This window comes from Anomaloglossus baeobatrachus, chromosome 1 (genome assembly GCF_048569485.1).
Source record: "Anomaloglossus baeobatrachus isolate aAnoBae1 chromosome 1, aAnoBae1.hap1, whole genome shotgun sequence".
In the NCBI taxonomy this organism is placed as follows: domain Eukaryota; kingdom Metazoa; phylum Chordata; class Amphibia; order Anura; family Aromobatidae; genus Anomaloglossus; species Anomaloglossus baeobatrachus.
This window is the reverse complement of record NC_134353.1, coordinates 737827078-737843380: the sequence shown is the minus strand read 5'-3', so window position 1 is coordinate 737843380 and position 16303 is coordinate 737827078. Positions and strand designations below refer to the sequence as shown.

General features: G+C 42.2%; 1 protein-coding gene across 16 annotated transcripts in view; it reads right to left on the bottom strand.

The window, feature by feature from the left end:
* The window catches only part of NCOR2 (nuclear receptor corepressor 2), a 601679-nt gene that overhangs the window by 110603 nt on the left and 474773 nt on the right, over positions 1-16303 (bottom strand). For all 16 annotated transcript variants that reach the window (XM_075322517.1, XM_075322568.1, XM_075322586.1 and 13 more), the window contains exons 20-21: positions 13940-14417; positions 5573-5693 (exon numbers count right to left, since the gene is read on the bottom strand). In XM_075322517.1, coding sequence (XP_075178632.1) covers positions 5573-5693; positions 13940-14417 — 599 coding nt within the window. The remainder of the gene's footprint in view (positions 1-5572; positions 5694-13939; positions 14418-16303) is intronic.

Genomic DNA, 16303 nt, shown 5'->3' with positions numbered 1-16303 from the left:
TTACATGTTTGTATAACTAAAATTTTAAATCAATTTGTAGCTTACAAGTCAACAAAATATGTAAGATTTTTTTTTATTAAAAATAATAAAACGTAAAACATAAGATGTGAAAAATTTGGGAAAATATTTCAATGTATCCTGGTGATCCTGCCACTGACTCTGCCTTCCCAGAATCAGCGTGAAGCACAGCAGACATCACATCATTGTGTGTGGAGCGTCCGTACACCGGAGCCGGAGCTCACAGTGGGTGGAAGGGGAGATTAGGGAGTCTTTTCCCCATGTGTATGAGAAGTTTGCATGTATGTAGGAAGCTGTGTGGTAGCTCAGTATATAAGAGGGGTTAATGTGGGGGCTCAGAAATGTATATAGTAGGCTATGTGGGGGCTCACACTTTATACAGGAGGCCATGAGGCTCACACTGTATATAAGAGGCTATATAAGCTAACACTGTATATAGGAGGCTATGTGGGGGCTCAGAAATGTATATAGTAGGCTATGTGGGGGCTCACACTTTATATAGGAGGCTATGAGGCTCAAACTGTATATAGGGGGCCATATGAGGCTCACACTGTATATAGGAAGCTATATAAGCTAACACTGTATCTAGGAGGCTATGTGGGGCTCATGCTGTATATAGGAGGCTATGTGGGGCTCATGCTGTATATAGGAGGCTATGTGGGAGCTCATGCTGTATATAGGAGGCTATGTGGGAGCTCATGCTGTATATAGGAGGCTATGTGGGAGCTCATGCTGTATATAGGAGGCTATGTGGGAGCTCATGCTGTATATAGGAGGCTATGTGGGAGCTCATGCTTTATATAGGAAGCTATGTGGGGGCCCATGCTTTATATAGGAGGCTAATTGGCGGCACAATGTAAATAGGCGGTTATGTGGGGCTCATAATATATACAGGAGGCAAAGTCAGGGCTCATGCTGTATTTAGAAAGTTATGTGAGGCTCATAGATCATAACAGGCTTTGAGGTGGCTCAGAAATGTATATCGGAGGATACTTTGGGGCTGAAAATGCATATAGGAGGCTATGTGAGGGTTCATGCTTTACATAGGAGGCTGTGTGTGGCTCAATGTATATAGGAGGTTATGTGATGGCTCAAGCTGTATTTAGGACGCTACTGGTATGTGTGGACTCAAAAATGTATAGAGGAAGTTGTCTGGGGGCTTATATTGTAGATAGGAAGGTTGTAAGAGGGCTCATACAGTATGTAGAGCAGCTATGTGGGGGCTCATACAGTGTATAGCGAGGCTATGTAGGGGGCCCATACGATAAAAGGCGCTATATGGGGGTTCATACTGTAAATAGGGGCCAGTGTGAAGGCTCGTCCTGTATGTAGAGAGCTATGTGAGGACTCATACTGTATATAGGGGGCTGTGTGAGGGCTCATACTGTATATAGGGGGGCTGTGTGTGGGCTTATACTGTATATAGGGGGGCTGTGTGTGGGCTCATACTGTATATAGGGGGGCTGTGTGTGGGCTCATACTGTATATAGGGGGGCTGTGTGGGGGCTCATACATTTTATAGTGGGTGTCAGCATGCTTAATTCTGCACAAGATTAAGTAATAATTATAAAATAATAATTAATATGTTAATAATAATATTGAGAAGAATTAATTTCAATCTATTGATTTGACTTTCCACACCAGTTATGGTCTTTCACGTGGCCTCTCGGTAAAATTAATTGCCCACCCCTGGTCTATAGTAAATTAGTAGCATGCAAGTCAATCTAAATTCAAAGAAATAAAAGTCCAATCCAAGTGAATGGCGACAGCAACCAATTTCAACTTCTCTATACTGTGCCATCTCAGATACAGAAACAACAATGTTTGACCCTTAACAAAGGCCCAGACGTGTTTGGGTTAAAACCTTGCCGTTTCTGTATCGGTGACGGCGCAATAAAGGAGATCAATTTAAATTGGATGCTGTCGCTACTCAAGTGACTCCGCTGCAGTACCAAGAACAGCCACTACCAAACATATGGCGCTGTGCATGATAACCATCAGCTGATTGGTTGGAATGCCGCAAGTTATTCCCCACTGATTGGACCTTCATGGCCTATCCTAAGAACAGGCTATATACATTTTGCTGTGTTGTAAAACCCCTTTGCGTGCACCTGTATACTTATGGTAAATCACTGGCTATTTCTGCTCAATATTCTGCTTCTAGTTTGTGGAATTCCAAATTTATAAAATTCTAAAATCTTTCTGGAAAGGCAGCAATATCAGAAATTTCTGTAAATTAGCTGCAAATTGAGGAAAATAAAATAATACAAACAATAAAAAACATAAGTCAAGAAGAACAAACAGCTCTTTCATCAGTACATTTAACCGACTCAACAGAATAAAGCACAGAGACAGGTTACTTAATCGCTTCATACAAGTGAGCACCAGAGATGACGACTAGAATCTGACGGGCAGAACGTCTCTGCACGAGAGGCCTTGTTGTGCATCTACTTACATCATCTGACAGCACTGACATGCAAATCAATACACGGAGCCAAACACCGGAGACTCAGATACAAGACACACAAAGGGAACCACTCTACAAATCAAGGCTCCATGTTATCCACATTTTTACGATATTTAGGGACTTCTTTTGGTTTTCTCAGGGTCTATGTTGAAAAATTCTTGAAATGAGGAATTTTGCAGGTTTCTGACCATAATGCACTGATACTTCCTGTTCTGTAGAGATCCCTTTTTTCATTGTCATCTCATTGTTATTGTTATCATTGTCATCTCATTGTTATCACTGTCATCTCATTGTTATCACTGCCATCTCATTGTTATCACTGCCATCTCATTGTTATCACTGCCATCTCATGGTTATCACTGCCATCTCATTGTTATCACTGCCATCTCATGGTTATCACTGCCATCTCATTGTTATCACTGCCATCTCATTGTTATCACTGCCATCTCATTGTTATCATTGTCATCTCATTGTTATCATTGTCATCTCATTGTTATCATTGCCATCTCATTGTTATCATTGCCATCTCATTGTTATCATTGCCATCTCATTGTTATCATTGTCATCTCATTGTTATTGTTATCATTGTCATCTCATTGTTATTGTTATCATTGCCATCTCATTATCATTGCCATCTCATTATCATTGCCATCTCATTATCATTGCCATCTCATTATCATTGCCATCTCATTGTTATCATTGTCATCTCATTGTTATCATTGTCATCTCATTGTTGATTGTATCTGTATTCTAGAGATTAGTATCCTTTTTGCCATGGTTGTTGTACTTGCATTTAGCGTTTTCATTTTAAACATTGGATGTTTAGATTTTTCTCCCCAAGTCTATATTGTATAATACCTTTCTGCTATTGTGCATTTCATCCTCTTTTTAATCTAGATTTGTTTATTTACACAGATCTTTGACCCCATTTTTTAGGGCATTCCTTTATTAGTATTGTCATATTAACACTGAATTTTATATTATTATTATTATTATAATATCCCAAGTATATATCATATACTACCATGAGCTGGCATTATGTATCATTATATATGGCTCATTTGTTCACTGACCCTTGACCCTATCATGTCATTATGTGAATTTTTTCTCTTTTAAATGGGCTTATTTTTTGCTCCGTTTGTTGTACGGCTAATGCCTTCTTCAGGCCAGGCATCCACATCTGTCCGATGTTGAAATGCATTGCCCAGCCTTCATTATTTATCATATATAATAATTCTTATGACTATACTCCCTGCCCAAGAAGCACTATTTTCTCTTTTTCATTTTTTTAACTATTGTTTTATGCACAGAGATTTCGGCACATAACCAAAACCTAGCACATGCTTGGCACCCAAATCACAGGCAGCACGAATCAGAAACTGGCTTCATGGCGTACATGAGAGGTATAAATCTAATAATCACCTGCAGTAGCGCTTAGATGAGCCAGCCATGGGGTGGCGCTGGACTAGTCTGGTTTATAATATGGTCCCCAGACAGATTTTCAATGAATATTTTCTCTAAAACGCCATAACATTTTCAGAAAGTACTATACCTGGCTGCAATCGAGGAGCCAGGCTATGGCTCACGCTGCCTGTGGTTTGGGCAGCATGAATCATCTGACAAGTTCCCTTTAAAATAGGATTGCGCCTGGTGGCATACTCTTTACTGACAGCCTTGAACAAGCCTACTTCTTTAAGGATCCCTGCACTCTGAAACACCCGTCATTTTTCTTCTCTTCATAGGTTTTAGGCTATGTGCCCACGTTGCATTCTGTCCCTGCAGAAATTTCTGCAGTGATTTGAACAGCACACATGCGCTTCAAAACGCTGCAGAAAGAGTCCATAATGAAAAGCCGATTTCATGCGCTCTGGATGCAGCCTCTGCCATAGACAGAGCGGGACCTGCATCCAAAGCGCACGAAAGAAGTGACATGTTGCTTTTTAGAACGCAGCACTTCGGCAGCAGCTGAAGCGCTGCGTTCTAATACGCAATGTGGGCATGGATTAGGCACGATCTTCATAGATTATGCAGGGGACGCAGGACGCATGCAGTTACGCGGCACGGTGCAGAACGCAGCGTAACTGCATGAAAATACGCTACGTGGGCACATAGCCTTACAGTGCCCATCTCTGCCCCAAAGCATAGAGGGAAAAAGGATCTGGCTTGGCTGCTGAAATGAACAGTCAGCCAGTCCCCTCACACAGCATTGGTCACACACGGACCGACAAATGAAAGACTCTCTCGGAAATGGAGCTCTCAAACGCTAAATCAGAGGTCCTACCTGAAGATTGGGGCACTTGTAAAAGTTAAGGCAAATGAGAATGGCTACATCTGTAATAAACATAGCACACAAAGTGTTAAAGGGAATCTGTCAGCAGGTTTTTGCTATGTACATGCTGCAGGGGTTAAAAAACAAAAATAAACTATGCCTCTCTTATCAGGCTCTGTGATGTTTACTTAAACTAAAGGCTTTAACCCTTAGTGATCATCATTTCTAGGTCTAGCTGGCACAAGCAGAGAAGTCACACACATCACTCCTTTCATTTACACCTCACTGTGAAAGCACAATCTCTATGGAGAGACTGGTGTGGGCGGGACAGCTCCCTAGGCTCAGCTACATGGCTAAATCTAAAAATGCAGATTGTGTCAGAATGGCTGCATCAAGTAATCTAAGTGGTACATTGTTAGATTTAGGATCTCTTTGTCTACTTCATGCTGCTCTCAGATGAGGTTGCAAATATCTGTTGACCGATTCCCTTTAACTACCCCAAGATGCAGAAAACTGGAACATGACACTTAGCACAAAACATTGAAAAGTCAATATAGGTGGTGAAGATCAATGGTTTTCTGCAAAAATATAACTGAAGCTCAGTTGGGGTTTATTATGCATCATTGAGCCTAATGGCAAAATAGTTGAAAGCTGACAACCCCTTTAGTTCAAACGTGTTGCATGCTCACTAGAAAATATACCTTGCAAGTCTTTGTCAGACCTCTAGCTACCCATTCTTCTGACCGTTTGGCATATTGTTCCCCATTCTATTCCCTTCTGTCCACATGCAGTGAATGACTTTTCATGCAGTTACTTACAATGGGTGGAATGGCAGCCGCTCTCTGCTTCAGTTGTTTCAGGTCCATTGGTTTCTGGGGCGAGACGTTAACTCGTGTGTCACTGCCAGTGCTCAGCAGACTCGGCCGGGGAGACATCAGCCTGCACTCACAAAACACAAAAAGGTAAGTCCACAACTTGTCTGCTGCTTATTTCCATATTTATACATACTGAATCTAAGAACTTCTTACATTTATTTTGCTGGATGCATACATTTTTTAGACACAGACTGCACTAAATTTACAAAATTTTGGCAAAGTGATGCAAGAACCATATGTTTGGGACAAATAGCTAGACTCGTTAGCCAAGCTTTACACCATGTCTATTGGTGTACTTGAGAAGCTTCTATGAAATAATGATAACAACATTTATAGGAAAACTCCAGCCAAAAAAAAAAAATAGAATAAAAAACCTTCCAATAGTAAATTTGATCAAAGCTGTACTTGAAAAAACAGTGGGAAAAAAAAAAAAGTTTATAGACCGAGAAAGCAGCAAGCTATAGAATGCACAGCAAGCGATAGAATGCACAGCAAGCGATAGAATGCACAGCAAGCGATAGAATGCACAGCAAGCGATAGAATGCACAGCAAGCGATAGAATGCACGCCTGTCATAAGTGCACAGCACCAAAGTGATTTATACATAATACCACTGCGCTTAAAATGTCCAATATTCATTATTATATTCCGATCGAGGTTATTTTATACACCACCAGCATTAGTGCTCTGCTTCCATCACCAGTGACGCCACCGGCCGCGGTCCCCTGTTTGGTGCATCACACGTCTGTAGGCTGTGTGCCTGATCCAGTGGAAGTCTGCAACTTTGTCTTCTCTGGATGTTTTTACTAATCAAAACTTCCAACACAGGGGTGAGTGTGCTTATTCTCCTCCAATACAGACTGTTGTGCTTTATATATGTACACTGGCAGTGGTGCTATTTTTCTACTTGTCATATACCTCACTATGTTCTAATGTGTGTATAAAGTTACTATTAATGTAATAGCAGCCCGCTTGCTGTACCACACTTTTAGGTTAATCTATGTCTTGATTGTCAAACCCAATTTCAGTACTTTGATTGCCATGTACACCATCTGATTGTATATGGCCATCCTGTAGCGCCATACTAAAATGTGGTTGCATATGTGTGAACACCCTCTTACAATTGGCTGTGGTAGTAATCAGAAATCGGGTACTCTCACACTAGCGTATATTCTCTCATGCAAGAGAATTAGGCTGCTTTCACACATCCGTTTTTTGCTCTGCGGCTCAATCCGGCTCAAAAACCTATGCAACCTATGCGGCCCGTCCAGTTTTTGACGGATGCGGCTTGATACTGAGCATGCGCAGTGCAAAAAAAAACGCATCCGGATGCGTTTTTTGCCGCAGGACACCGCACCCGGCATCCATAGGCCTGCATTGTAAATTACTGCACAAAAAAACATGCCAACTCAACGTTCCATCCGGCCGCATGGGCTAAATATGCCGCATCCGGCAAAAACCGGACGCAACGCAAGTCTATGCGGGAAAAAACGCAACCGGCGGCAAAAAAAACGGTTGCGTTTTTTCTGCAGAGTGCCGTATTGTGCCGCGCAGCAAAAACCGAATTTGTGAAAGCAGCCTTAGATTGATTATGCAAATGACTCTAGGCTCAAACTCTACTGCAAGCGTGAGCAGTGTCATTTTACTGTGATCGGATTCTCTAGCATGCAAGAATCTGATCACAGGTGAGGAGAAGATTGAGAGATTAATTTCTCCATCTAATCCATTATCCATGTTGGATTAAATCATCAGACTGCACTCAGATGACATCCGAGTGCAGTCTGATGTTTTGCACACAACCACAGAAATGAATGGGTGTGCGCCATTCGATATACGTTGCCATTCACAGCATGCAGCAACATGAGGAAAAAAAAGCGCTGGTTGGCACTGCCCATAGTATAACATTGGAGACAGTGCTATCCAATAAAACATCAGATAGCAATTGTCCGAGTTATATGCTAGTGTGAGTGTACCCTTAAACTCAAGATAAATAGGAGTCAGTACACTGCTGCCATCATTTAAAGCGATTCTTATTAAGTTAGGTCCAGAAATATTTGGACAGTGACAAGTTTTGGCACTTGACCCGTTTACTAAAACATATTTAAGATACAGTTATGTAATTAATATGGGCTTAAAGTGGAGACTCCGGTTTAATTTGAGGGTATTCACATCCTAAGGGTTTATGAATTACAGTTTATTAATTTGTTGCTGCCTCATTTCCACGAACAAAAGCTAATTGGACAATTATACTAATAGGATTCCCTCATTAATCAATCATCAATTAAGAAGGTGAAAGGTCTGGAGCTGATTCCAGGTGAGGCATTTACATTTGGAAGCTATTGCTGTAAACGCACAACATGCGGTCACAGGAGCTCTGAATGAAAGAGAAACAGCCCATCATCAAACTGAAAAAAGAAATCCATCAAAGAGATAGCAGAAATGTTGGGGTTGCCCAAATGAACAGTTGGATACATTCTGCAAAAAGAAGAGCGCACTGGTGTGCTTGGAACTCAAAAACGCCTGGACGTCCACGGAAAACAACAGTGGTGGGTGATAGAATCCTTTACATGATAAATAAAAACCCCTTCACAACATCCACCCAAGTGGAGAACACTCTCCGGGAAGTCTACCATAAAGAGAAGACTTCATGAGAGCAGGCACAGAGTGTTCACCACAAGGTGCAAACCACTAATCAGCCTTAAAAATAGAAAGGCAAGATTAGACTTTGCCCAAAAACATCTAAAGAAGCCGGCCAGAAAAGCACCGTTTACACAGATTAAACCAAGATGAATCTGTATGAGAATGATGGGAAGAAAAAAGTATGGAGTAGGCTTGAAACTGCACATGATCCAAAGCACACCGCATCTTCTGTAACACATGGTGGAGGCAGTGTAATGGCCGGGCATGCATGGCTTCCAATGGCATTGGGTCACTAGTGTTTATTGATGATGTGACTGAAGACAGAAGCAGCCTGATGAATTTTGAATTGTACAGGGCTATACTTTCGGCTCAGATTCAACCACATGCAGTAAAGTTGAATGGACAATGCTTCACATTACAGATGGATGATGAAACATATTGTAAAAGTAACCTAGGAGTTTAAGGCAAAGAAATGGAATATTCTGGGATGGCCAAGTCAATCACCAGATCTCAACCCCATTGAGCATGTATTACACATAAGACCCACAAACAAGCAATAACTGAAAGCAGCAGCAGTAAAGTTCTGGCAAAGCCTCACAAAGGAGGAAACCAGTGCTTGGTTATGTCCATGGCTTCCAGACTTCAGGCAGTCATTGCCTGCAATAGATTCTCCACTAAGTATTACAAATGAACATTTTATTGATGGTAAAGTAAATTTGTCAAAGTTCTTTTTGAGCCTCTGAACTGAGGAGGATTTGCAGAAAAAAGGTTGCAATTTCCAAACATTTCACAGAATATTATTGTTCATCCCCTTTTATTAAGCCTGAAAGTCTAAACTTCAATTGCATTTCAGTTGTTTTATTTGAAATAAAAAACAGCGGCGTGCAGAGAACAAACTGGAGATTTGGTCACTGTACAAATATTTCTGGACCTAACTGTATATAACGTTAGTAGGATTTTCTCGGCATTTTCTGACATAAAATGCCTCTTAGATCTCATGAAAAGACCTGAACCCAGTTCTGTCGTCTGCGATCTCACAGCAGATGTGCTGCGCTGCTGTATAGTACGCTGAACAGGCAAGTAGTGGCACATGGCAGAAGTTAACTGTATGAGCCACTACCTCTCGGCTCTGCACTATCACGGATCCCAGAGGGAAGCGTTTGACTAGTCAGATTTTGGGTGTGTAGGGTGACACCAGTGGAATGGCATATAGATCAGGCAGATCACTGTGCATAGCAAAAGTCACAGCGGCCGCCAGGGAATGTTGTGACATTGTAGTACCACTCTTTCCTCCCAGCATATAAGACTATAGCCATGCCTCTATGGGCGCTATATGAGTATCAGCTGTCTGAGCTGGACTGCTCAGCAGAAGTACACACCATCACGACTAGTCAAGGTAGTAATTAGCATATGCAGGAACAAAAGATTAAAATGCTGATTATGTATATGCTACCAACTTTCCCTTAATATTGGGTTGGCTTGAAACCTGTGTCTAATGACAAATGCAGCACTGTAAGGCTGTGTGTGCACGTGTGCATTTTTCCTGCGTTTTGGTTGCGTTTCAAACTGCAGCGTCTCATTGTCAAAATACAGTACATGCGTTGTGCTTCCCCAGCAAAGTCTATGAGAAGTCAGCAAATTCCATGCGCACGTTGCTTTTTGAAAAGCAGCGTTTTGGATGCCAATTATTTGACAAAATCGATGCGTTTCAAAAAGCAACATGTCACTACTTTTATGCGTTTTGGTTGCATTTTCCACCCATTCTCTCTCTGTCTGTCGGTCTCTCCCTCTCTCATACTCACCAATCACCGGCGCGGCGCTGCACGGCTGTCACAAAGCTCTGGCGGCTTCTCCAGCTTTTGAAAATGCCGGCTGCTCATTATTCCATCTCGTATTCACTGCTTCCCCCGCCCACCGGCGCCTATGCATTCAGATGAGCCCTCACGCTGAGTGACAGCTGTCTCATTGCAACCAATCACAGCCGCCGGTGGGCGGGTCTATATCGTGCAGTAAAATAAATAATTTAAAAAAACGACATGCAGTCCCCCCCAATTTTCATACCAGCTATGGTAAAGCCACACAGGTATTTTCAGGATGGGGAGCCCTACGTTATGGGAAGCCCCTCAGCCTAAAAATATCAGCCAGAAGCCACCCGGAATTGCCGCATCCATTAGATGCGACAGTCCCGGGACTCTACCTGGCTCATCCAGAATTGCCTTGGTGCGGTGGCAATCTGGGTAATAAGGAGTTAATGGCAGCCCATCGCTGCCACTTAGTCCTAGATTAATCATGGCAGGCGTCTATGAGACACCCTCCATGATTAATCTGTAAGTTAAAGTAAATAAACACAAACACCCAAAAAATCCTTTATTTGGATTGAAAGACAAAAAAAAAACACCGTCTTTAACCACTTTATTAATCCCCAAACATCCCTCCATGTCCAACGTAATCCACACTAGGTCCCACGACGCGTCCAACTCTGCTACATCGGAAGCTGACAGTGAGCGGCCACAGATCACGACCGCTCTATGTGAGCTCCACGGAGCAACTGAAAGGAGTCGCGCTATCAGCAGGACGTCACTCAGGTTACCCGCGGCCACAGCTGGAACCTCCAACTGTGACAGCAAGTCGCCAGAGTGACTGAAGTGAGCCGCGCGATCAGCGGTGCCCTCACTCAGGTGATTTGCGGTCTCGGGTGGAGGACTCCAGCTGGCCGCGGGTAACCTGAGTGACAGCACAGCTGATTGTGCAGCTCACTTCAGGTCACTTAGGGGATTTGCGGTCATTGGTGAGTCCTTCCCCTGTGACTGTAAATCAGGCCCCGGCAAAGACAGAGCTGCGCGATAACAAGGAAGTCAGGTGAAGTTCATCCAAGTTCATTCTGATTGCGCGGCTCGGTCTCACAGTCAGCCATGCTCTATGGGGATGTTGCAGAGCCGAGTGGGAATGCATTGTCAAAAATGCATCCAAAATGCATTCAAAACGCATTCAAAATGCAAGCGTTTTGGATGCATTTTTTTTGTCAAACGCAGTGTTTACAGTTGTCAAACTGCAGCGTTTTGACAAGTCAGATCGCAGTGTGCGCACATAACCTAATTAGTTAATGGGGGTAGATCCTGCTGTCAGGTTTCTTTTAATGTTGTATTATCAGTTGTTGATTTGAGGTATGTAAAAAATGTAAACCGAGGTAAAGCAAGGTGACATGAAGAATTTGACATGAAGAGGAAGGTTTTTGTCAATGCATACAGTACTTTGCCTCTATCACAAAATGACAAACAATTTAGATATCAAAACAGCCAGATTAGCTGTAATTTACACCAATGAAGTAAAAATATTGCCCTTTTTCAAGTATCTCACTGTTTTCCCCTTTAAGGGATATTTACATATTCTAAAGTGATAGCAAATCACTACTATATGCCATCACCTTATGAACGGTGATGGCATATACATTTTTTCTTGCACACTGGCACCCCCAGACTCAAAACTGTGCCCAATAGGTGGCTAAGGTACTACCGTGCAAAGAAAACAGTGATTGAGTTATAACGACAATTCATTCAATTAACTTTTCAGAAATTTAAAAAAAAAATTCAACAAACACCACTTCAAAGTTTCCATGGTAACAGACTACACACAAACTCTGTGTAGTCTGATCGTATGGTGAAGTTTTGTTTGTCCCTTTGTTCCCTGAATAGTGTACATTTTGTAGCTAACCAAGAAGGGACCTATTGATGGCAATATGACTAAGGTCAGATTACAGAGTATTCACATGTAGCCTGTGACAATTATAGGTTTACATTGCATGTCTCAATTGTCCCAGGACACTTGAACCTATTGGGGTTGGAGGGTCATGTAAACCCCACCATAAAGTGGGCATTTCTGTGTCAGGGCAATGGTCCCGGTAGGGGTAGTGTTCTCCCAGGAGGTACAGAGATGGGATTAAACACCCACAGATATGTTAACAACATCAGAGCAGTAAATACAAAACTAAATAATATTTGCAGCTCAGGGGGCTTCATTATTTTTGATTCACTGTAACAGCAAGAAGATAAAAAAATTAGTTACAAAGTTGGATGTTGCCTTTAAAAGGGGTATCCTCATCTCTTACAATTATACTATAGTCACAGGATTTACCATAAATGTATAGTAGACTAATGGGACCCGCATCCTTTGAGACTGGGGTCCTGACTCGCACTGCTCCCAGGAGAGATGTGGCTTCAATTCCCGATCGTTGGTAACCGTGCACATCACAACTCCAATTTCGAGACATTGGCCAAAACTGCATCTACTATACATTTATGGCATAACCGATGGACATGAAATAAATGAACAAGATGGAGTACCCATTTAAACCTTTTTTCAATGGCTCTTCTTTGAACAAATAATCCTTGGGTTACAAGACTACAGCCATTGAATCTTGAAAATATCCAAGTAATGGAAATCTATAGCAATAAAACAAGAGGACTACTTGCTTTGCAGCATGAGAAAATTAAAGTGAAGCCTACGACAAGCAGTCAGAGCAAGCAAGGCCAATACGCCATGTAGCGCTTACAATGATCCACATCGGATTTATCCTTCATATAGTATTTGAAGACCTTTTCCTGTAAGCAATCAGCAAGCACTTAATACTCTACAAATATAGATCCTTCCAAACAAAGGTGGATTGTGCAAAACCTCAGACAATGATCATTACTAGGATGATGTATTTCCAAAAGATACTTAACTGAAGAGCTCTTGTAGAGGAAGTGACCTCACTACAGGGACAGAGAAATTGCAGGTAGAAAGCAATTTTCTTAAGGTCAGATAATTGGGCTTCATACAAAAAAAAAAAAAAGGTACTGATACAATTATCTCTAAAAATCAAAATCAGATAGAAGCAAATAATCCTGCTCCCACACACAAGGTACAGGTATATAGCTGTACTTTAAAGCCATTGCCTATCTCGGACAAGTCTGTTTTAGGACACAGCATATATTGAAAAAGATCTGAGCTAATCTATCTAGAACATCCAAGGATGAAAAACAAGCAAAGTACACATGATAAAGAGGTATGTTCTCTCGTCTCTCGGAAACTTACTAGTTGTGAGTCAGAGTCACTAAAATGAGAAATTACTGCAATGGAAGAATGATTGGTTTTATACTGGGCCATATTGAATAGGTACGGATGTATCAAAATTCTATTAATTATATGAAAATACCACAGAGGCTATAAAACTATCAGTACATTACATAAAATTAAGGGGAGAAAGATTCATTGCATTAAATTAAAGTTGGATGTTGGTTTAATGAGGTTTAAAAAGTTATTTAAAAGACGCCTTTCCTATTCAAGACGCACACTAGCCAAATCCACACATTTCAAGAATGTAGGAACCAGGTCTCACTATCATCACACTACAGCAATTAGTAGCCTTTATTATTACTATTATGTAGCACTTAGTGCTCGCTCTACAGTATAGAAACCAGTGTCTTCCTCCCACTGAGGAGTCCTGCAAGATCTACATCTTGTTGTAGAAGTGTGACCCTCAAACAATCACAATAATATAGTGGCACACATGGTCTGCAACCACCTCTATACATTGAAAAAACACTCATGAGTTCATGAGTTTGAGTAGCTGATCGTTAATATTAACCAGTGCTATGTTTTTCCCTCCAAATCCTATAAGAGTGCGTCATACCTGTTCTTGTCAGTGGAATCCTGCTCTTCAGCCTCATCTGCACTGCAGGTGGCACTAGAGTCACTGTCTGCATTTGTCTTCCCCCCATGTTTGCTATGCTTCTTTTCCACTTTTTGTGGCACTTCTGATGCCTCTTTTGGTGGCTCTTCGATATTTTCGGCAAAATATTCTTTACAGTCCTCGACTTCTTCCTGCTTTATTTCACTTTTGCTTGGCTCATCACATGATCTTCCTTCATCTTCTTCTTCCTCTTTGACTGTACAAGCTTCTGGATCTTCTTTGGGTTCCTCCACATTACTAGTCCTTTCTGTAATTTCCTGAGATTGCTGCACAGTTGAGTTACCAGGATCAGCCGGTAGCTCACTGTTCGTTTCCATTACAGAAGTTCCTACAGGCTTGGCTTCATTGTCTCGGCTTTCTTTGGCTTCCTGTCTTGGTGATGGAACGCTCTCTGTATCTGAACTGTTGTTCACTGCAGCTAAGGAACAAAACAAGGAAACATCAGTAAGAAGTCACCTAAAGCCTGTACCACATCAGAGACATTACAGAAATCAAGCTCTAATTACGTAAAAGGTTTATCATTTATAAAAATCATGTATGAATGTTATTTTATAACAGTCATCAAATAATTCTGATGCATCCACACATCAACTCTAAGTAAAATTTTCTCTAGCTACATGTAAATAAAGATTACATTGGTATATCAATCTTACAAAGTGATGGCATACTGCCAGTATAGGCCTCCATATGCATTACATAAATGTTGTCCAAACCCATCAATTTCAGCAGGACTAGCAAATCATCTGAAGTATATGGAGGCCTTCCGACTCTCCCATGATAAAAGAGTGAAAGTGACTGATCGGGCAATTGGCATTACATTAGCCAATCCTTTTGTTTTCAAGAAAGATAAGCCTCTGCCAGCGCGGTTTGGCAGCGGTTTTCTCCAATGTTGCTGTTGAAAATATATCACTGCTCGGCTGAGCACTTTTGAGTGAGCTGGAGTCGAGAAAAATGGCAGTCTGGTGAACAAGCATTTATCCATCACTTCTCTCATATATATGGCCAGCTTTAGGGTACAATTGCAGAATTTTTTTGTTCATTATTCACAAGTTTTCCCCTTTGCAGGCTTAGGCTCTCATTTTCAGGTCCCTTTAGGCTAGTGGGAAGATACTAGCTGCTATGTAGTCTCCCATGACACAAACATGAAGGATTCCTGCTGTTCTAACTCTGTAACATACAGACAGAAGCATGAAGAATATTGTACAGCATTACTGAGCAGTGTAGCTGTGACTCCAACACTAGGGTTGAGATGTCACTAGATGAAAAGTTTCAGCACCAATCTGATGGTCTGGAGGGGTCAGTGGTTCTACCAGATTCCTTTCCTATCTCCCCCTCACCAGAGTTTAATTGTCTGTCTAATCTTAAGGCCCCGTCACACGCAGCGACGTATTAACGATATATCGCCGGGGTCACGGATTCCGTGATGCACATCCGGCATAGTTAGCGACGTCGTTGCATGTGACAGCAAGGAACGACCGTTAACGATGGAAAATACTCACCTTATCGTCCATCGTTGACACGTCGTTCCTTTTTAAAAAATTGTTGATTGTTGAGCACGCAGGTTGTTCATCGTTCCCGAGGCAGCACACATCGCTACATGTGACATCTCAGGAATGACGAACTGCAGCTTACCGGCGGTCGCTGGCAATGCGGAAGGAAGGAGGTGGGCTGGATGTTACGTCCCGCTCATCTCCGCCCCTCCGCTTCTATTGGGCGGCCGCTTAGTGCCGCACGAACCGCCTCCTTTCTAACAGCGACGTCACTAGGCAGGAAAGTACGTGTGACGGCTCCTAACGATATTGTGCGCCACGAGCAGCGATTTGCCCGTGACGCACAAACAACGGGGGCGGGTGCTTTCACCAGAGATATCGCTAGCTATATCGCTGCGTGTAACACCCCCTTAACACCTCAATAAACTGGCAATCAGTTTTGCTTTGACCTAAATGGATTTTAGCTATCTTTCAGAGGAGATGAAGGTTTCAGGTGACAGATGGTTTTTGGCTCGTTGGAGTCCTGCTGGGCAGGATGGATCTGTATGTTTGACACCTACCAACGATCTCGTTAACGACCTAGATGAGAACTTAGTGTGACACTTAGGCGTGTAGTTGTGTCACCTTTTCCGCGCCCCCTCTGCACCGATTGGTTGGCGCTGAGAACAGTACTGCGTTCTGATTGAGTATCGCTTCATGCTTTGTTCCTTTTTGAGCCTTGCTTTGATGATAGAACCTACGACTACACCCGGATTCATTCGTACGTTGTTCCCGATTGCTTGCTTGCTTTTCGGATCGAAGCTGAAGTCGCAGG